Raw genomic sequence first — 23272 nt, 5'->3', positions numbered from 1 at the left:
TAAATCACTTACTGTAAACAAAAATTTAGCTGTAAAATGTAACACAAACTGGAATTTATCCATTCAAATGCCAGAAATGAATTAATACTTGTAATTGTACCTCTGTAAATATTATTGTAGGGACATGAATGAGAGATCAACAGTCCCTGCTGTATTAATTACTCATAACATTGATATCAATGACTGCAATTTGGAATAAATTTTGACAGTTTCCATAACTAGTTTTCAGTCATGCGATATGATTTCAAATAATGGATACAATATGAAAAACTGATCAAAAGTTTGAATAAGGTATAAAGTGCCTGGCAGTGAAGAGTTTTTAAAATTCTACAAAATAATCTGCAGAAACACAACTTTATCCTCAAAGTCTGTTCAGTATATTCATTAGTTGCATGATTTGCTTCCACTTTAGCAACACATGTGTACTTCACAATCTTTTCTCTGCTTGTCCCACATGTACCACACATAACATAAAATTTTAGAAAAAATATGCACCCAAAATTAAGCATATAACTTTTCTTTTAATACAATATGAATCTTCTAAATATTACCCTCATACGTCTGTTACAAATGGTTAAAGCTAAACAAGATTAATCAATCAGGTAAAGAGCCCCAACACACAAGCACACTTAAAATATTCTTCATAAGGCTCTGCTAAGGACAGAGCTGAAGTACGAATCCCTACAGTGAAAATATGTCACTAAATGAATAAATGTTGTTTCATCACACAACAAAATGTTGTGTCATTATATTCAGTTCTTAACTGGAAAGATTTTAATAACAGAAAATCTTTTAAGAAAATATCGTATGTGGGTCAATTACAAACTACCAGAAGTTCTACTGTGTGTATTGCAAACGAAGAGTAACTACACATGGTAGAAAATATGTAAACTCCATGAGTAGCTCAGTTGATACAGTAAGTAGTAAATTTCACTATACTCAGCAACATTTGATTTGCACTATGTGAACTATAGAAGTATTCAATGTCAAAATATGTTTCTTGGGTAAAGAAATCCAGTCTTTGTTTCATTACTCTATTTAAGATTATGTCCCAGCAATGAATGTACAGTACTAATAATAAAGTCTAGGAGAAAAAAGGTATGAATCTAATGAATGTAGAAACTCCTATTAGAATTTGTGATAAGTTAGCTATAGGAAACAAGATACTCATTACGCAGGCTAAAATATAAAAAAATTTTCTTGAACATAATGTATAACAGCTTTCTGTACTTCTTGCATTAATGACCTACCTGAATGCTAATAGCGAAGTGTGTAAAACACACACACACACACACACACACACACACACACACACACAAGCTAACTTACAGCCCTTTCATAATCAATGAGGTAAGCAATTTCAAATGAAAGATGAAAATTTGTGAGGAAAAAAATATGAAACAAAAGAAGTGTGAAAAATAACATGTATCCAAAAAAATGGTCAAGCAGTTCCCCAGTTTCATAATACACCATGAGAAATCGAAGTAGTATTTTGTGATTTAAGGTGATAAGGTGATTTAATCTACACTGAACCAAATCAGACAAAATTATAAGTATCCAAAACTGTTACAGCAGGTTGTAATTAAGAACACACTGACTACATAGCCAGAGCTATAGTTTCAGAGACGTAGGACACAAATTTCACAGCATATGCATCTGAAGAAAAAGAAGTAAATGTAAGATGATAATTTCTAATAAATAAAATCTCAAAAAGAATAAGTCACAACAAAATTCTATGAAGACACAGAGCAAATGTGTACAAAGGAGAAAACTTGACATCTGAACAGAATGAGCTACTGATTAAACTACAGATAACAGCTAATATAAAACTAGTTTCTGAAATTCCCAATTTGCCCCTCCCCTCCCCCTCATCTCTCTCTCTCTCTCTCTCTCTCTCTCTCTCTCTCACACACACACACACACACACACACACACACACACACACACACACACAGAGAGAGAGAGAGAGAGAGAGAGAGAGAGACGCACACACATTCCATTCTATCTTCCTGCCTTATATTGACAAATCAAATTTCTCTTGGAAATTCTGAATTAACTATTAATTAACTCTCTAGGCTTGTCTCCCATAAATAACTCCCCTCCCATTCTTATCGAGAACAAGGCTCCTTTAGCTACAAAATCTTACAACATTATTAACAGAATTTATATCTTCTTATTTAGTTCAAACTGTTGGTTAGAAGGTAAGAAAGATTTATATTCTTCTTCTAAGACAAAATTATCTTCCTAAGAAATAACAATTCCACTTTGTGAGTTAGAGGCTTCTGACACTGAACCCATGGAAATTATTTTATGGTTTGAAAAATACAATGAATGTGCTGTAAAAATAATAATTAGATACTAAACTATGACTGATGCTGAGAAGTTTGGCTAGATCACATATTTAGTAATGTCTGCTACATAAATGCAAAATTTACTATTTTGCATGTACTACCGTCGAAAATAGGTAATTTAACATAAATTATGTGAAATTATGAACATTATGTATCCCTTCTTAATGTCAGTTAACAGGGGAAAAAAATAAGCAGTTAGTTTCATACATCAACAAGTCACAGAAATGTATGAAAGGGCAGACACACTAATGCGATAACCTCTCCGGCAGTTTGAAAGAGTTAGTTTCATGAAGAGTGATCTGCATTTTGTTTAACCACTACTGTCTGACAAACACATCTGACACCCTATTCTTCAGTGCAGCAGCCTACTATAGATCTGAACACCTCATTAAATTCTCAGTAAATCCCACCACCCCATTTCAAGCACCTCAATGCTCCAACACAAAACAGCAAGTAAATCTAACTGCTAAATTAAATATTTAAGATCTCCAGGTAATACTGAAAAACCCTTTCATAGTCTGAGATATTCCTCATAGTGATTAAATTAAACAAATAATCTTGTAACTTCTTGCTCATGCACCCATCAGCAAAAGAATTCAAATTTATCATTATCAAAGTATTCAAAAACTGGTTAACAGTTAAAGTTTACTTTCCATTCAATATAAAATTTCACTTACAGATCAACAAATTTTTGACACCTTAAAAAAGAGAAGCTACACTGAGCAATTATAATTTCTTCCTCTTTATACAGTGTAAAGGTTTCCTTTTTTGAGATAATAATTTATTGGGGAAAGTACTCCTCATTCACTCACAACATTAATGTCATTAATGTACAGGTAGAATAAACCTTTTAACCAGTGTTTGAATACTCCAAAATAAATAAAAGAATGATGTAGCTTACCTTGAGCACCATCCTGAGAACTGCCAGAATCTTGTGAAATCCCAGTTAGTGACGCAAATAAATTTGATGAATCTGGAAAAGGAGAATCAATTAAATTATGAGCCAGAAACACGCTGCATATTTACTAAGAATCTGAGAACTTTACTCTTCATAAGTTTTTCCACAAAATTATGTTTCAAAAAATAGGTAATACAAGATTCTTACTACTTATTAACAGTGACACAATGGTGTATCACAAATGCTTGGACAAACACTGGAGATGGGTTCTTACTATAAAACATGAAAAAATTTCAGGTACTTGCATGTCTGGGTTCCAAGAAGTGTCGAGGTGAACAACCATCCAATTAAAAAAAAAAGAGGGAGAGGGAGAGAGAGAGAGAGAGAGAGAGAGAGAGAGAGAGAGAGAGAGACATCAATGGTGGAATGATGAGTGTGATAACCTGACAACCTGTCAGAAAATGTTCTGAAGCGTAGAAGAAGTCAAATCATACTAGAGAGGACTGTGAAGAATTCAAGACCAAACACGAAACAACAGACAAGACCTTAAGAAAAGCCAAATGAAAATTTGGAAAGGCCGACTATGGCAAATTGACCAGAATTTCAAGAAAAACATCACTTATTTCTATCAGACCTTTAAGTAAAACCAAAAAGGCTACTTACCACCACGCATCGGCTTTAAGAATTATCTCAATAATAAAATTTTTAACAACAAACAGAACAGTGGTCATCTGTCTAAACATTTCTAATACCTACTCAAATGTGAAACTCTGTATAATAATCTTACATATGAAGAATCAATGATTAAACTTACTGACAAAATACCACCAGATAAAAAGGAAATAAACAGAGATAAAAAGAAATATAAAAACTAACAAAACATCTGGCAAGAATACAATCACTGAGACGCTTCTTAACTATGCTGAGATCAAAACTTCAACATCATTCACCTGTTAGACAAAAAAGGGGAGATAACAAATGTCAAAGACTACAGAGTAATAGAAGCTGTTCCAGTCACATACAAGATACATCACAATACTGCAGAATAGAATAGAATAGAAAGTTACATAGAAAAGTACCAAGCAGGGTTAAGAAAAAGGGCATTGCAACAACACTAATAGAATTCCCAAAAGAAATACAGAATTCAAAGATGAAGTACAGGACATATCTGCAAAAAATCCAATCTTGACATTAAAAACAAAGTGTGGTGGAACCAAAAAATATGAAAATTCACCAATTAGAAGGAAGCAGTTGAAAAAAGAGAAAGCAAAATGGAGACAGCATTCACATTGTGTCAAAACACTAGCAAATCCATTATTCCTAGTTCATGAAGGGGATACAGACCATCATGGCTCCAGCTTACTTATACATAGGCCATGAAGGCAAATATAATTAGTTTAATAGCAGTTAGCGATAGATTGTGTTCTTTGAGATTAAAGGCAAATTTTTTTAATGTTACCATGATGTCTGTCTATGCGGCTATGGAAGATACAGATGAAGATGAGATGGGTGCATTTTACTCCAAAACAGGGAAAGAAGAAATTTACAGAAATATAATAGAAAAACTAATGCCTGCATGGAGTCAGTAAAGATATCGAAAGATACTAAGAAGTATACTTGGGTGTCACCATACAGAGCTACAAGAAAGCTAACAGATCAAGTAATTATAGATAAACGGCATGAATCAATGGAAGTTAGTAGCTGCAGATGGAGACAAAGCATCACTTACTGCAATCAGATATAGACAGAAGATAATTTTGGCAAGAGGAGGAGGAGGAGGAGATTAGTGTTTAGCATCCCGTCGACAACGAGGTCATTAGAGACGGAGCGCATGCTCGGGTGAGGGAAGGATGGGGAAGGAAATCGGCCGTGCCCTTTCAAGGGAACCATCAATTTTGGCAAGAAATAAAAAGAAAAGAGGAGAAGTGAAATACAATACACAAAGTTAAAAAAAAGGGATCAGAAGATTTTTTGGGACAAGAAAGAAGGCAGGGAAGGCAGGAAATGTTGAAACTAGATGGAAAATACTGAGAACAGCCAACAGTGTGGCCACAAAAGAAGTAGTACTGGGGAGGGTAGAATGCAAAAGAACAGGTAAATGGTTCAGCATGTAGTGTTCAGGGGTGCAATCCGAGATAAAAAGGAAGTAAGGCAGGAAGCAGCAAAGGAAAAAAAGACTAGCAGCAGAAGAGGGAAGAGGAAAAGAGCGAACACACAACGCAGAGTAAAGAAAAGGCAGTATGAAAAGAGGAAGATAGAACAGTTAGATAAAATGGGAGACAAAAATGAGACACAAAAGTACTGTAAAAGACCTAGACAACTGAAGAGAAGATGCAAACTGAGAGCAGTCTTCTGTAAAGATAAAGATGTAAACCTAATTGGAGGTAAAAGCAAAGCTTTGGGAAGAGTTACTCAAAGAATAGGGGGAGTTAACAGAGGAAGCCTTGAATGTGGAAGAAGAGTAACCAGATTTGGAACTGGAATTATGATTAGAGCCAGAGTAGCAAGAAGTCAAACCACCAGACTCAGAGGAAGTGAAAAATCTTAAATGGTTCAAATGGCTCTGAGCACTATGGGACTTAACTTCTGAGGTCATCAGTCCCCTAAACTTAGAACTACTTAAACCTAACTAACTAACCTAAGGACATCATACACATCCATGCCCGAGGCAGGATTCGAACCTTCGACCATAGCGGTCGCGCGGTTCCAGACTGTAGCGCCTAGAACCACTCGGCCACTCCGGCCGGCGAAAAATCTTAAAGAATAATAAAGGAGCAGGAGAATACAGCATAGAGACAAAAATGTTAAAATTTGGGGGGGAAGATATAGAAGATAGTTGTTAAGGGATTAAAAAAGGAAACATTGGTAAATAAGAAATGTGTAAGGACTGGAGCATGGGAATAATCTGTCCATTACATAAGAAATACTGTATGTCAGAGTGCAACAGCTACTGCAGGATTACTCTGTTGTATACAAAGATAAGGTGTTGAGTAAAATTTCACCATCTCATTATCAGGCTGGGTTTAGGAAAAATAGATCCACTATGGAGCAGATATTTTTACTGAGACATGTGATAGAGAAATTTTATGAAGATGACAAGGAACCTCATCAGTTGTAAACTGATTTTAAGAAAAGCATAGGACAGTCCATGCAGGAATAAGGTTCTCCAAAGTATTAAATATTTTAGAATCCCATTAAAATTGTTAGGTTGATGGGAATAACAAAGTAAAAGCTTGCATGTTCAGAATAGAACATCAGTTGTCAGGAGAATTCCATGTAGAAAGCGGGGTCCAGCAGGAAAATGTGCCTCTGTGCTACTTTGTAATGTAGCACTAGAGAAGGTAATCCAGCAAATGGCAGCAAATCCAGGAGGAACAATATTTAACCAGCAGATCCACCTGGTGGTATACTCTGATGATATAGCATTAGTTGCAAGGAGTGTCACAGTTATGAAGGTTAATTATACTGCATTAGAAGGAGCCACATGGAAGTTAGGACTGGAATGAATCTAGGCAAAACAAAGAGCATAACATAAAAAAATTAAAAACATGCCTCAGTCACAAACCATGATTTTCATTTCAATGCATGATGTATTTCGAGCCCTGAGCGCTCATTTCAGGTGCTTGATCAATCTACATCTTGTTGAGAGAACACAGGTGTATCACTAACTGGCATATTGTGACTAGGGTTAGGTGACATAAATATGGCGTAAAATCACAAAATTTGTCTGTATTTTTGAAAAAAAAAAAAAAAAAAAGATTAACTGATATTGTATTTAATTCTTTAACATTATAGAAGTATACTAGAAAAAATAAAAACAATGTATCATTTTTTGGACTGAACTTCTCAAATATGATATGGCTGGTCTAAATTATGACATACACTGAATGTAAAAGATTGAGGTTTTAAAAAAACACTCACACAATGATACGTATGGTAAACTGTTTTATTTTTTCTGCGGGGCATATTTCTAGGATATTTATGGCATAAAACATACTTCAGAGTGAACTACAGAAATTTTGTTATTTGTTTCTCTTATTTTTAATACCACACAGTCAACCAGCTATGGGCAGGAACTGTTTACAATAATACTTCATATATTGAAACTAATACAAAAATAAAAGAAACACAGAAGAGGATCACTGCCTAAACTGGCCTCCTCTCAACCCTGTGAACATCAATACAGTTGTTAAACATAAAGCAGATTCCTCATTTGATATTTCCCACTTCAAAAGCAACATGAGGAATTGGCCATTTTCCTGTCACATCACTCATTAATAAGAGGGATGTCTTTTTCATTTCATGTAAAAGCTATTTTGTCACAGCCCACAGACCCTAGAGTCATAACTTGTCGGTCATTTCCTAGTGCTTTTTGTATGGTGCAGATAAATCTGTGGCTGAATGACTTCCTCTTTACTTATCAAAATTTAGCCAAGATGTAATCTCCTCCATCTACACATGCTGGATTAGTAATTACAATAGGACCTGGTGTGGATTTTCCAACAATGATTACCAAAGTGCAAAGGGCAACAAAGACAAGCAAAAAGGTGTACATGTTCAATAAACAAGATACAAAAGGTAGTAGAATCATATCTCAATGAGGAACTTGCAGCTTTCAGCACAGGGCAGGTGCCTGCAAAGGAACTATGGCTCACACTTACAAGAACAGCTGACTGTTCAACAACTACCACAGCAGAATGTTGTTAATTGATCTTTCGCAAAACCCCCAGGAATTCTGGCCATACGTAAAGGCTGCTAGCGTCACCAAAGTTAGTGTGCAGGCCATAGGGAAAGAGACAGGAACTGAAATTGGGGGTTGCAAAGCAAAAGTCGAAATGCTTAACTCTGTTTTCAAACGTTCTTTTAGAAAGAAGAACCCAAGAGAATCACCCCAATTTAATCAGTGTACAACTGAAAAGGTGAATGAAATAAGTATTATTGTCAATGGTGTTGAGAAACAGCTGAAATCATTAAAATTGGACAAAGCTCCAGAGTCCGATGCAATTCCAACCAGATTCTATACTGAATTTGTGACTGAAATATCCCCTCTTCTCACTATAATATATTGTAGAGCTCTTGGACGAAAAATTATGGCCAGTAACTAGAAAAAAAGCACAGGTAACACTCATCTACAGAAAGGGTAGTGCAAATGATTCATGAAACTACCATCCAGTATCCTTCACATCGATTTGTTGTAGAATCATATAACATACTCTGAGCTCAAACATAATGACGTATCTCGAACAGAATGATTTCCTTTATGCTAACCAGCATGTTTCTAAAAACATCAAGCATGTGGAACCCAATTTACACTTTTCTTACATGACATACTGAAAGCTTTGGATGAAGGCAGTCAAACAGATGCAGTATTTCTTGATTTTCGAAAAGCATTTGACTCAGTAGCATACCTATGCTTATCATCAAACGTACGATAACATGGTATATCAAATGAAATTTTTGACTGGATAGAGGACTTTTGGTAGGGAGGACACAGCATGTTATCTTGGATGGAGAGTTATCTTCAGATGTAGAAGTAACTTCAGGTGTGCCCAGAGAAGTTTGTTCAGACCCTTGCTGTTCATGTTGTATATTAATCACCTTCAAGACAATATTAATATCAACCTTAGATTTTTTTTGCATATCATGCAGTTATCTTGTTTTGTTATGGTCTTCAGTCCAGAGACAGGTTTGATGCCACTCTCCATGCTACTCCATCCTGTGCAAGCCTCTTCATCTCTGAATAACTACTGCAACCAACATCCTTCTGAATCCGCTTAGTGTATTCCTCTCTTGGTCTCCCTCTACAACTTTTACCCTCCACACTTCCCTCTAATACTAAATTAGTGATCCCTTGATACCTCAGAACGTGTACCAACCGATCCCTTCTTCTAGTCAAAATTCCTCTTCTCCCCAATTCTGTTCGGTACCTTCTCACTAACGGTAGTTACATGATCTACCCACCTAATCTTTAGCATTCTTCTGCAACAACACATTTCAAAAGCTTCTACTCTCTTCTTGCCTAAACTAGATATTGTCGATGTTTCACTTCCATACACGGTTACACTCCACACAAATACTTTCAGAGAAGACTTCCTGAAACTTAAATCAGTACTCGATGTTAACAAATTTCTCTTCTTCAGAAATGGTTTCCTTGCCACAACCAGTCTACATTTTATATCCTCCCTACTTCGACAGTAATCAGTTATTTTGCTTCCCAAATATCAAAACTCATTTACTACTTTAAGTGTCTCATTTCCTAATCTAATTCCCTCAGCATCACCTGATTTAATTGGACTACATTCCATTATCCTCGTTTTGCTTTTGTTGAGGTTCATCTTATATCCTCCTTTTGAGACACTGTCCATTCCATTCAGCTGCTCTTCCAGGTCCTATGCCGTCTCTGACAGAATAACAATGTTGTCGGCAAACCTCAAAGTTTTTATTTATTCTGCATGGATTTTAATTTCTACACCAATTTTTTCTTTTATTTCATTTAGTGCTTGCTTAATATACAGACTGAATAACATCGGAGATAGGCTAAAACCCTGTCTCACTCCCTTCTCAACCACTGCTTCCCTTTCATGCCCTTCGGCTCTTATGACTGCCCTCTGGTTTCCGTAAAAGCTGTAAATAGCCTTTCACTCCCTGTATTTTACCCTGCCACCTACAGAATTTGAAGGAGAGTATTCCAGTTGACATTGTCAAAAGCTTTCTCTAAGTCTACAAATGCAAGAAACATATGTTTGCCTATCCTAAAGCTATCTTCTGACCTAAGTCGTTGGGTCGCTACTACCAGTTTTTCCATTCGTCTTTAAAGAATCTGTGTTATTATTTTGTAACTGTGACTTATTAAACTGATAGTTCAGCAATTTTAACACCTGTCAGAACCTGCTTTCTTTGGGATTGCGATTATTATATTCTTCTTGAAGTCTGAGGGTAGTTCGCCTCTCTCATACATCTTGCTCACCAGATGGAAGGGTTTTGTCATGAATGACTCTCCCAAGGCTATTAGTAGTACTCATGGGATGTTGTTTACTCCCAGGGCCTTGTTTCGACTTAGCTCTTTCAGTGCTCTGTCAAATTCTTCATGCAGTATCATATCTCCAATTCCATCTTCATCTACATCCTCTTCCATTTGCATAATATTGCCCTCAAGTACATCACCCTTGTATAGATCCTATATATACCCCTTCCACCTATCGGCTTTCCCTTCTTTGCTTAGGACTGGTTTCCCATCTGGAGTGATATCCATACAGGTTGTTCTCTTTTCACAAAATGCCTCTTTAATTTTCCTGTAGGCAGTATCTATCTTACCCCTCATGATATACGCTTCTACATCCCTGCTTAGTCATTTTGCAGTTCCTGTAGATCTCATTTTTGAGAAGTTTGTATTCCTGTTCATCTGCTTCATTTATTGCCCTTTTATATTTTCTCCTTTCCTCAGTCAAATTCAATATCTCTTCTGTTACCCTAGGATTTCTACTAGCCCTCATCTTTTTACCTACTTGATCCCCTGTTGCCTTCTCTGTTTCATCTCTCAAAGTTAACCATTCTTATTCGACTGTATCTCTTTCCCCTGTTCTTGTCAATTGTTTCCTAATGCTCTCTCTGAACTATCTACAGCCTCTGGTTCTTTCAGTTTACTCAGGTCCCATCTCCTTAAATTCCTACCTTTTTGCAGTTTCTTCAGTTTTAGTCTGCAGTTCATAACCAATTAATTGTGGTCAGAGTCCACAAATGCCCCTGGAATTGTCTTACAATTTAAAGTCTGGCTACTAAATTTCTGTATTACCATTATAAAATCTATCTGAAACCTTCCAGTACCTCCAGACCTCTTCCACATATACAACGATTCTTCAACCAAGTGTTAGCTATGATTAAGTTATGCTCTGTGCAAAATTCTACAAGGCAGCTTCCTCTTTCATTCTTTACCCTCAGTCCATATTCACTACTACTTTTCCTTCTCTTCCTTTTCCTACTATCGAATTCCAGTTCCCCGTGACAATTAAATTTTCGTCTCCCTTAACTATTTGAATAATTTCTTTTATCACATCATACATTTCTTCATCTGCGGAGCTAGTTGGGGTATAAATTTGTATTACTGTGGTAGGCATGGGCTTCATGTGTACCTTGGCTACAATAATGCGTTCAATATGTTGTTTGAAGTACCTTAGCCATGGCCCTATTTTTTTTATTCATTATTAAATCTACTCCTGCAGTACCCTTATTTGATTTTGTATTTATAACTCTGTATTCACTTTACCAGAATTCTTGTTCCTCCTGCCACCAAACTTCACTAATTCCCACTATATCTAACTTCAATCTATACACTACCCTCTTTAAATTTTCTAACCTGCCTGCCCAATTAAGGGATCTGACATTCCAGTTATCTACAATGAAGTATTATCTAAAAGAAGCTGCATAAATATATAGATCTTAAAAAGATTTCAAAGAGGTGCAAAGACTGACAATTTGCTTTAAATGTCAAGAAATGTAAAACTGTACACATCACAAAGTGAGAAAAACCTAGTTTCCTATGGCTATAATATCAATGAGTCACAGCTGGAATCAGCTAATTCATACAAATACCTGAGTGTAGCACTTTGTGGGGATATGAGATTGACGATGATGATGATGATGATGATGATGATGATGATGATGTTTGGTTTGTGGGTCACTCAAATGCGCGGTTATCAGCGCCCATACAAATTCCCAACCTTTGCTCAGCCCCATCTCGCCACTTTCATGAATGATGAGGACAACACAAACACTCAGTCATCTCGAGGCAGGTGAAAATCCCTGACCCCACCGGGAATCGAACCTGGGACCCCGTGCTCGGGAAGCGAGAACACGATCGCGAACCACGAGCTGCAGACAATATGAGATAGAATGATCACACAGGCTATGTTAAGGGTGAAGAAGATGGTTGACTTCAGATTATTGGTAGAATACTGGGAAAACTCAGTCAGCCTACAAAGGAGATTGATTGCAAGCCACTCGTGCAGCCCATTCTAGAATACTGCTCATGTGTGTGCAACCCATGGTACCAAATAGGACTAACGGGGGATATCGAACATATACAGAAAAGTACAGTATAAATGCTGTAGAAACTAAACAGGCAGAGTACTGAAGACAAATAGAAACTATCCTGAGAAAGCCTACTTCCAACGTTCTGCAGCCCACCCAACCTACAAAATATCCTTGTCCATACCTACTCTTATCCCACTTCCAATGATGACTCTAGGAATATACTTCAACCTCCTAATTATCACTGATACAGGGATTGTGAGGACAAGAGTAGATTAAATTGCAGCATGTACAGAGTCATTTAAACAAACATTCTTCCTGCACTCCATACATGAATGGAATATAAAGAAAGCCTAATAATTGGTACAATGGAACTTGCCCTCTATTATGGTTTGTGGAGTACAGATATTTGATGTAGGAGTGGGAGTCAACATCATCCATAATGTCATCATTCTTTGAAGGAATGTCAAAATCACAATCAGTCTTCTCCATTTCCTATCTATTTGTGTACTTGCTATAGCTTTGGTCACAGGCATAGCATTCTGGCTCTCCTACTTTTGTCCTACTCCTTTTTGGTTTAGAGGCTTTTCTTTTCCTGCAATTAGTGTACTGGTGGAGGTATGGTCTCCCGCATTTGTGTTGCTGGTGTACAAGAAGGGCCACAACCCACAGTACACCGCTGTGTGGCTGGACCATTAGCGACAGTATCAACAGTATCGTATTTTGGAGCGGAGGGTAAAATATTTAAGGATTATACTGATTGTTTAATAAGTATCACCATATAATAAATGTAACAATAATAAATAATTCAGCAGATAAGAGCATAATTTTCTGTGTATGTAACACAAATTTGATACATATATGGTAAATACTAAAATGGGAATATTCAGAAACCTCCATGTCATTTTTTTGACAGAACTGAGTTACCTATGATTTTGTACTTTAAACATACAGCCCAATAATGGTATCCCATATGTTCTGGCTTTTTATTTTTTACTGTTATGCAGCCACTGTATCACCTTAACTGAAGAGAAACCCCACAAGTACAAAAGATATTGGCTTTCTCAAAAATTTAAGTTTGATGTACTGTTTTAAACAGAGAGAATAGTAAATATTGCCTCTTACTATTTGACTGAATCGATTTATATTGTTATCAGTGGTAAAATGTCAGACAGTGATGATGCTTGTGACTAACTTCAGGAAGTAATGAAAAAACGAAAATAAAAAAGAATGCAATGGGATTTCCAGAACATGTAACCATAAGACAAGCAAGAGCAAAAAATGAAGCATATACAAATTGGAAAGGGAATAGAGTTCAACCGAAACATCACAGTAATGACTGCAGGCGAGTTCTAACCTGAATTCTAATATTGCTTCCAAATTAAGGTTTAATTACCGCAGTGGATATTATAATGTAGAGCATTAAATTCAACTGAAAATGTAATTTTATTTCCAACTGTCAGATGAAATGTATTACAACTAAGATAACGAAGGGCAGGACGGATGGATTCCTTCAAAGTAAAACCACTTGCAAGAGAAGGACATTCCTACATTTATTGATTATCATAGTCTGAAGGTAAGAGCCAGGTTTGTAAAACTGCCTTCCAAAGTGTTTTTGGTGTCAGCAGTGACCGAATAAGGCACCTGAGCAATCTGTTGAAAGAATGTAAATCTCCACAAGATAAGAGAGGGAAATGTCATCCTGGAAATGCAAAACCAGTAGCTTTAATATTGGAAATAAAAAAATCACATCAACTTGTGTCCAGTGAGGAAACAACATTATACCAATGAAGAATGGAATTATCTTGACCCTAAACTTAATGTGAAGATTACATGGCAGATGTTAAGAAACATTAAACATTCCAATTGACTATCAATATTATTTCAAAATTTTCCAAGGGCATTTTAATTTAAAATTTGGGTAACCACAAGTGGATATGTCTTGCATATGTGAAGAGCTCGGCGTAAAAATCAAAAGTCCTTCTCTGAATGATGTTGCTAAAAGAGCAACAATAACCGAGTTAATGGTGCACAAGAGGTGTGCTAATAAATTCTTCAGGAAATTACATGCAATCAAAACGAAAACTGAAACTGTTTCTATCATTACAGGCCTCTTGTTTGATTTTATGCAGAACCTGCAGTTGCCTCTGATACCGATATAAGCTATATTTTTCTTGCACCAGCTTTCAGTAAATGTCTTTAATGTGCACGACTTACGGAATGGAAGAGCCAGGTCTTATCTCTATCATGAAGGAATAGCACAAAAAAGCCCCAATGAAGTCTGTTCATTTCTTTTTGAGTATATAAATGAAAATGTTGGACAACATGTTTAACACCTTCACTTGTTCTCCAACTCTTGTGTCGACCAATATGAAAACTATATAATGGTGAGATTTTGTTTAATACTGGTAGCACAGTGAAGATTTCAGTGCATCTCCCACTACTTTCCGGTAAGAGGCCACTCTTTTCTTGTGACAGAGTTCAGCATGGTGAAAAGGAAATCAGAAAGTTGGACAGGGTACATTGCTAAAAGAATATGCAGAATTAATAATAGACTCCAACACAAAACGAGTTTTGAAGTGAATATATCAAAACCAGAAGAAGCGCTAAATTTTAAGCAATGGTGGTCAAAGTTATACCAAAAGAATAATATTTCCATTGAAACTCGAGGAAGGGCCACACATGGAAATAACAAACAGTACTCTCATGTAACACAATTGATGTAGTTCTGCTGTTCACAAGAAATGCTTGGTGTTGTTAAAGTTAGGCCATTGATTCAAGTGGCAGAAGAGCACATGTTCCAACTGGCTGATTGAACTGCAATTCCACTAAGCCCTCTAAGTCAGGCTAATCAAGGTCATGCTCTCATAAACAAGAAAAAAATGCATGACCTAAGGCAATTTCTACCATTACGATCAAAAGAAGAAATCAGCAAGAAGCTCTATTCTGACATATATAGTTAGTCAACATGTATCAAAGAATGAACCATGTGTGGAGCATAACACCAAAGAGATTGGAAAACAGCCACAATATGTTCAATTTTTGTCCATATTAGCAACAAAGTATTAGTTAGATGTTGATTTATGATTATTACAAAATATTGAGAAAGCCTACATGTTCGCTACATAAATTTTAACATAACGCCAAGAAAATATATTACAATTGCCTACCAGAGCATTGGCATTCATCCCTCTGCATTCGTTTTAAGAAAAAGTTAGAAGATAAATGAAATTTTGACATAATTTTAAGATCTGGAATGTTCTTTGTAACTCCTGAAAAATATTCCCTTTCATTTTTGTTCATATAGCAAATGTTCTAGAACAGTGTGCACATTTATTTTCAGTCTGTAAGTGCCATTTGTCAAAATCAATTTTTACCTCCAAAGTGAAGTTTCTATCGGAAAAAACTATAACTAACAACGGCAGCATAATTAACAGTTTTAACATTTGTGATAATTATGGTTTCCTTATGAATGGACTAGGTGCATAATTTTTTGGAAAGTTTTGGTTGTATCAGTTTTAGGACACTATACCCCACAATTTTTATGAAACTAAGACAACACTAAAAATTTGTTTACTGTTTCTAGTAGTGGTTACAAGGTTTTTAAGTACAATATGAGTAAACATTCTTAAATATGTATACACACTTTTCATCCTACTGCACATCTGTAAACACAGATCAAACAAATCAAAAAATATCCAAATGAAAATGTCCTACACTTCTACATACACACAGGTGTTATTTCTAGGGTCACACAAAGATGTTACATTATTATTTGTAGACAAGTATGTCATTTGTAAAACAGTTACTTGTGTAGATATCAGATGTAACACTTTGCTATGAAATGGTTGTACTGTTAAATATTCATCTCTTTAGAAAAAACTAAAATTTTAAAATTGCTGAAGATCCTGTAGCTGTTAACCTCTGTTTCTTCACTTAACATGTTGCTGTAAATTTTTTCTTTGTGTGACAGTATGTCCAGCAGATCAAGTTTTCTACAATTATTTTCTTTGAGGAGCTCAGGTGGTATGTTGTGAATGTCCTATGTTTATCTATTTATGTACATATGGTATGCCACAGAGGATTTAACAAAGTGGTTGAGATGGAATGCATCAGTGTTGTAATACCACAACTCTTTTTGGGAGCCTGTATCCTTTTCCAGTCTCGTCCCCACTCTCCTGAAGAAGGAATATGTGTAATATCAGTAATTTACACCACTTTAAACTGCTGCTTTGATTTTGTCGTTTCTGGTTATCTGGATTCAAATACAATGACGATTTTCTTTTACAGCAAATTAGTAATTTGCACCAATTTAAGCTATTGTTGTGACATTGTTTACGTTGGGCCTCACCAATATGCAGAACGAAGGAAATATGTTGGATTAAAAGCTGATGTACCATCATAATTTGTACATTATACATACTTCAGGCACACGGTACGAATAATTTTGCTATTTTAATTATGGAGTAATTAACAACTTAAGTTCCAGTAATTCTAGTCATTGAAAGACAGCTATTTTTACGTATTAAAGCTAAGAACAAATTGTATCCCTAATACAAATATGACACAATAATTTTTCAGTCAGAATTAAAGTTACTCATGTTTTAATTTGTGTTAGGTAAAGGAACTATAGTTATGACTGTATAGAAATAGAAAAATTTTACTCATACAAAATTTAATTAACTGGTTCTGTCAAGTTCATGTAAGGAGCCTTCCCGACGGAGTGCACAAACGACAAGTTCATCGATATGCTTCCGATGCAGGGTGCATACAATAATCAAGCTGCTACTGCTCCTTGTGTGTATGCTGGACAGTACCCTCAAAGACACCATCCCTATAAGAATTTTTTTGTTGCCTGAAGCAACACCTTTGGGAAAACTGTACTCTTAGTCCATAAGCAATGAACACAGGTTGTCCAAGGACTGTCTATACTCCACAAACAGAGGACATGATTCTCAACGCCATTCACCAAACACCTTGGCGAAAAACACATGATACTGCAAGACAGTTCCAAATATTTAAAAGACTGGTTATGAAGTGCTATACAATGGTGAACTGTATCCATATCATTACACGTTACTTCCATACCAGCAGCCAGAAGACCGCTTTCAATGAGTACAGCTTTATCAATGGCTTTGGAACCAGTGGAAAATAACAAAAATTTTATAAATAAAATGATATTGACTGACGAATCTAGCTTCCCTTGTGAGGGTATTGGCCAGAACACGACCCAGATGCCACTCCAGTGTTATGGTGCACTGCCTCACTTTGAAATGAATGTGCGTAACTATTTAAATGAAACGTTTTCAGGGTAGTGGATTGGTCGTGGAGGTCCAACATTCTGTTCTTCACGTTTCATGGACCTTAATTCACTAGATATTTATTTGTGCAGACACTTAAAGCATCACTTTTATACTACTCCACCCACAGATGTATATAACCTAATAGCTCATGTGCACACTGCTTCAGCAATGGTGGAGACAGGTGTGTCACGAACGGTTTAGCGAGGTATGATACAGCAAGTGGAAATATGTCTGGAAGTGGAAGTTGGTTGCTTTGAACACTTTCTCTAAAGTGAGTGCTGCTTGTATGTGTACGTACTGACTCAGTGAAGATAAGCCTGGATGTCAAATGTTACAGAATGGAATTACTGCGCATAGCATAATGTGCAATCTAGTGTAGCCTGCCTACTGTGTTTTCTGCACTTCATTGGATACAGACAATGTTACCATATCCACTATTATTTTCTTTTGGCTTTATTTGTGTCATGGAAGAAAGAAAGTGTTCATTTATGTCTGTAAGAAGTTCATGTTATGTTGTAATGTTTAGATAAACGTAACAGTAGCAGAAAGAAATACACAAGATATCACATTGTGGAGGTGTAAACTGGATACAATTTGATGCTTTAAATCATAAAAAAAAGTTTGGCCTGAACCAGTATGTCTAACATTGGCTGGTCTGCACATTTGTTACCTGCAGCTGTGGCTCCCTCACCTTAGTTAGCTAATGGGACAGCTCTGGCACAATGCAGAGTTCATGTTAGCTGTTCTTGGTCACACTGCATCCAGTTACAGTGTTGCCAAAGCCTAGTTTTTTAAATCACATTTTTGTTAAACCTACTGGTTGGGCTTGGTTTTTCTAGATACACTTTTGTCTTGAACTGGAATGAGGAATCACATGCCGACCCCCAAGTGTGGCTTTTTTTCTTCACCCTGTATAATTCACTGTTTTCTATTATTGTGGGCTTTATGTTTTCTGTGTGAGGCAAGCAGTGTCCAAGTTTGTTGTTTGTGGAGATAGATATTTTTACATTAATAATGGAAATTCCTGGTTGGAGCAATATCTATGAAAGGCAGCCATTCACCTGTAATGGATAAAAGTGTGGACAGTAACACATAGCTGGAAACACCATTCATACTAGCTTCCAAGCACTAGTTCATTTTCCAGCAATAGTACACACATTCACACACACAACCACACAGACACTCAAACACACACTTCCATGACCACAAAAAGACTAATTATTGACGCTCAATTATTGAAAGCAGTTGTGTAATATGATGGTGATGGGGAGGGGATAGAGAAGGATGTAAGGAGGTGGTAATGGGAAAGAGGCAGCTTTGGACTTTGTAGCCATATAACAAGACGAAAAAAGTACATAAGGTACAACAGAGATGTAAGAAGAGAGAGATGGGTGAAATGAAATAAGAGAGAAAAGGAGAGGGAAAAGGGAGAGAAAGTTGAAGATAAAGAGACAGAAAGAGGGAGAGGGAGAGAAGAGAGAGAGAGAGAGAGAGAGAGAGAGAGAGAGAGAGAGAGAGAGAGAGAAGAGGGGTTGAAAAGGGGGAGAGGAGGGGGACAGAGAGAGAAAGAGGGGGCAGAGGGAAAATGCTCACATGAGGGTCGGGGGAAGAAGAGTGGCGTGAGAAAGTGGTGTGTGACCTGATGGAGAAGCAGTAAAGTGGACAGAAGAAAGAAGAGAGGAGCAAAGTGAGGCAGTGAGAACAAGTTAGCAGAGATTCAGGACAGGTGGAGTATGAGAATGCAGGATGTGTTTGTGACACAATTCCCATTTGCATAGTTCAAAGAAACTTGTGATTGAAGGGGGTATCCACATGGTCCATGTAGTGAAGCAGCTGTTGAAGTTATTTTTGTTGTGGTGTGCAGCATATCTGGCAATTGGATGGCTGAGTTTGTGGTTTGCCAGTGTTTGGCAGTTGGCCATTTATGCAAAAAGACAGTTGGTTACTTGTAACACCAACACAGAATGTTGGTAAGTAACTGCAGCTTACCTGATAAACAACATGACTGTTTTTACATGTGGCCCTGCTTTTACTGGGGAGCAAATGCCTGTGACTGGACTGTGGTAGGAAGTACCGGGTGAGTGAATGAGAAGGTCTTGCACTTGGGCAGACTACATGGGAACAACCCATGGTGTGCTGGATATGGAGCAGGGATTGACTAGGAGTTTCTGTCTATCCATATCCCAGGTCAAAAAGTAGACAGTACATCTGCAATGGAAAACAGAGTTGTTGAAATACACCAATAACCTTACCAGAGTCTTCACTGACAGACAGTATCCTCAAAACTCATCCATAAACAAATCTTGCGTACCATCTGCTCCTCTAAAACCAATAACCTGTTTCCACTGCTCTTCTTGCCTTTCAGTTCTTCTGCCTGTACCATAGCTTCTCTATCCAGATCATGCACTGTCTTCTCCCACCACTCTTCCTCCCTTCCCCCTTCACCATGTGGGCAGTCTGCCTCTCCCTCTTATCTCCTCCATCTTTGAACCCCTCTCCCTTCTCTCCCCTTCCTTTCTTCCTCTTCACCTTAACTTTGTGAGCGTATTGTCATATTGCTGGCTTGGTTTGGGAGTATTTTTGTGAGCAGCTGGTTTTTTTTTTTTTTTTTTTTGAGACATGGGAGATGGAGCTGCTATATTGTGTTGTGGGTAGCTCTGCGTGGGAAAGGCATTATTATGGAAGTTGAAGTGTGGCTGCAAGTACTATTATTGTGAAGTAATGAGATATGGAAGTGCATTCAGTGAAAAGTGCATAAAGAAGTAATTACAAATGAAAAGTGCCATCGATAACGTATTTGAGTATCTGCCTGTTCGCGTCTCATATTGTACAACATCAATCATCTGTGTTGTGTTCAGCCTCCCTGAATGAACTAACCTGAATCAGTAAAATAGTTTACCACAAAGGAGAGCAATCGAGTGACCGTGTCTTGTAGCAAGCTTGAGATTATGCTTTCGGTCATCGCCTTTCCGTTTCATCAACAATCACCCGCATCGTGTCGGTTATGTGTGTGTTCATCCAAGTGATAACTGTGGACAGATAATCATCATCACTGCCTGTATATCTATCGTCAAAGGTTTGGCCAGAGTAAGACTGTGGAATATGTGTGACGGTGTGAAGTACTACTCCCCCCTTGTGTCTTTCCCTACCCCTCCCCATCACCTCACACACCTGCTTTCAATGACTGAGCAACAATAATTTGTATTTTGTTGGCCACAGGAACATGTGTTTGGGTGTCTGTGTGTTAGTGAATAGGTGTAGTAGTGCTGGAAAAAGAGCTAGTGCTTGAAAGCTACTGTGGATTCTATTTTCTGTTATTTGTTACTGTGCTCCACGTATCGATCTGCTAGACATGAGTGTTATTTTTATATTGGTACTGTCAATAACATTTACACTGATGTCGATTCTGCCGACTTACTGGCTATAACAGTGAACAACAGTCCTATCTAAATCCTATGTAAATGCTATATTTAAAAAACCGCTTAGTACAACATCATTTATTGCTACTTATTGTAAAAACTGATGTATTTCTTATCAGAGTTTGAGAGATGACGATAATGATTGATTTGTGGGGCGCTCAACTGCGCGGTCATCAGCGCCCGTATAGAAGTCCCAATCTTTTCGCACTCCAATCTAGCCACTATCATGAATGATGACGATGAGATGATGAAGACAACACAAACACCCAATCCCCGGAGTTTTGGAGAAATACATCGGCTGTAGGGTCCAATGTTCATCTTTGTTTATTACATCCATGGGGATTACTAACAATGAAGTAATGTTTATTTTCTATTTCATGTTTTCTGTAGACTGTTAGTTTCAAATCAGTATGTGGGTTAAACAGTTAAAACAAGCATTGCTACAAAGATGTTGGTAAAAAAGAAAAGTATTTAATATTGAAGAAAAGTTGCACATAATACGAAGATTAGAAAAAAGGGAAACAAATGTCAGCATTGCCAAGAAATGATGTGCCTCACACTAAATGATTTTTACAATTTGGAAGGACAGAGAGAAAATACAGTCTTATTTCAAACACAGTTCTTTAAAAATCGAGCAGGTGAGATCATCTTGAATACAAAGATACTGAAGAAGTTTTACATCCATAGTTTAAGTGGCAAAGATCAAATAATAGAGCTGTTTTTCAAGCCAGGATAATTTATAGCGAAGCTCCACTCTACCAGATGGCATAACAGATGAGTAGCTATCTAAGAAGTGGCCTATTTTATGTGAATGTTACAAGCCAGATTATATATTCAATGCAGATTAAATTGGTCTGTTTTACATGACCCCAGATGAGACAATGAAATTTAAAGGTGAACAGTGTTTGCAATGGAAAATGTCCAAGACAAGAATCGCAGTTATAGTTGCTGTAAATATGACAGGATCATGTAAAGAAAAGCTTTTGATGATTGGAAAATAGAGAAACGTAAATATTCTAAAGACTTTCACACCCTACCTGCAATTTTTGAAAACAATGCAAAATCTTTTACCTTTAAGTAAAAGCAAAAGGCTACTCACCACCAAGCAGGAATATAGAGGCCAATCAGAAAGCTCAGTGAGGTGACTTAGCCATCAGGAAGCAGGAAATGAATGTGACAAGAAACAGGATGCAGTCACTATTGCAGAGGTCATTGTGTGGCAATCACATAATGATGTGAGAAGGGCAGGGGAAATAAGCAAAAGAGCAATGGCAGAGAAAGCGCCACAAGTGGAAGTAAAATGGGTAGGGGAACCATGATTAAGAAGGCACAGGTCGTGGTCTGCAAGAAACTGGTCTATGAGGAGACCCCAATTAGACAAGAAAAAACATTCTCCCTCAAGAGGTAATGGGCATTAAAATCAAAAGGCAGCAGGCATAGGTGGCCTCTCAGGAGAGAGACAGAGATTGCAAACTGTGACCACAGAGTCCAAATGGGCCCGGATGGCAACCACTTCCAATTTGGTACGAAAGGAGATCCATGTACTAACAATATCTGTAGGGATCTGGTGATGAGATAAAGGAGGCAACCTTGGGGCACACGGGCTTTGGGTATTGTACTGCAGCCGACGTGCAGCACAGCAGGCCTCCAGTTTGAGAGAAGACAGGTGTGGGCGGAGGGGGGAATATAAGGGTGGAGATGGGCCACAGAAGCAGGTCCATCACCAGCAGATGCTGAAGAATGGGGACACTTCTCCAGCTGGGTAGGCGGAATGGAACCTGGAGAGGAGGGCATGGGAACTGCAGGGGAGAGGAGAGGGGGTGGGACTGGGGTAAGGAAAAGGGAAGAGGGGTGAAGGTCATAACAGAGAAATTTAGTTGGGTGAAGACAGTCATATTTCTGACAAGCATCAGGGTAGGATAAAAGATCAAGGGACTTTTACTCCTGTATCTGTTTTTCCTTCTTATAAATTGGGTAATCTGGCGAGTGTGGAGAGTGATAGTCATGAACACAGGAGCTCCCCTCACGGAGTAGGCATCCACACGCATTGCATTGCTGTACAGCGGGAAGACATATGCCTGAAACACAAACACCAAAAACCCCTTATGATTGGCGGGATGTATGGCTTCACATCACACCGATAAACCTTGATCTTGAACTTCTCCCAGTGGGTATCCCACTTGAATTCCAGAATAAAGACACCAGTCTTTCTGAACAGGCTTTCTGGACACAACAGGCTTTCTGAACATAGCAAACAAAATTAACGCCCTGCCA

General features: G+C 37.5%; 1 protein-coding gene across 10 annotated transcripts in view; it reads right to left on the bottom strand.

The window, feature by feature from the left end:
- The window catches only part of LOC126478532 (broad-complex core protein isoforms 1/2/3/4/5-like), a 352226-nt gene that overhangs the window by 210269 nt on the left and 118685 nt on the right, over positions 1-23272 (bottom strand). For all 10 annotated transcript variants that reach the window (XR_007587442.1, XM_050103717.1, XM_050103708.1 and 7 more), the window contains exon 5: positions 3253-3324. Coding sequence is in view for 9 of the 10 variants with exons in the window: in XM_050103717.1 (XP_049959674.1) it covers positions 3253-3324 (72 nt within the window). In the remaining variant the exon portion in view is untranslated. The remainder of the gene's footprint in view (positions 1-3252; positions 3325-23272) is intronic.

Source organism: Schistocerca serialis, chromosome 1 (assembly GCF_023864345.2).
Source record: "Schistocerca serialis cubense isolate TAMUIC-IGC-003099 chromosome 1, iqSchSeri2.2, whole genome shotgun sequence".
In the NCBI taxonomy this organism is placed as follows: Eukaryota; Metazoa; Arthropoda; class Insecta; order Orthoptera; family Acrididae; genus Schistocerca; species Schistocerca serialis.
The sequence above is the reverse complement of the archived record's forward strand: the minus strand, read 5'-3'. Positions and strand labels throughout refer to the sequence as shown.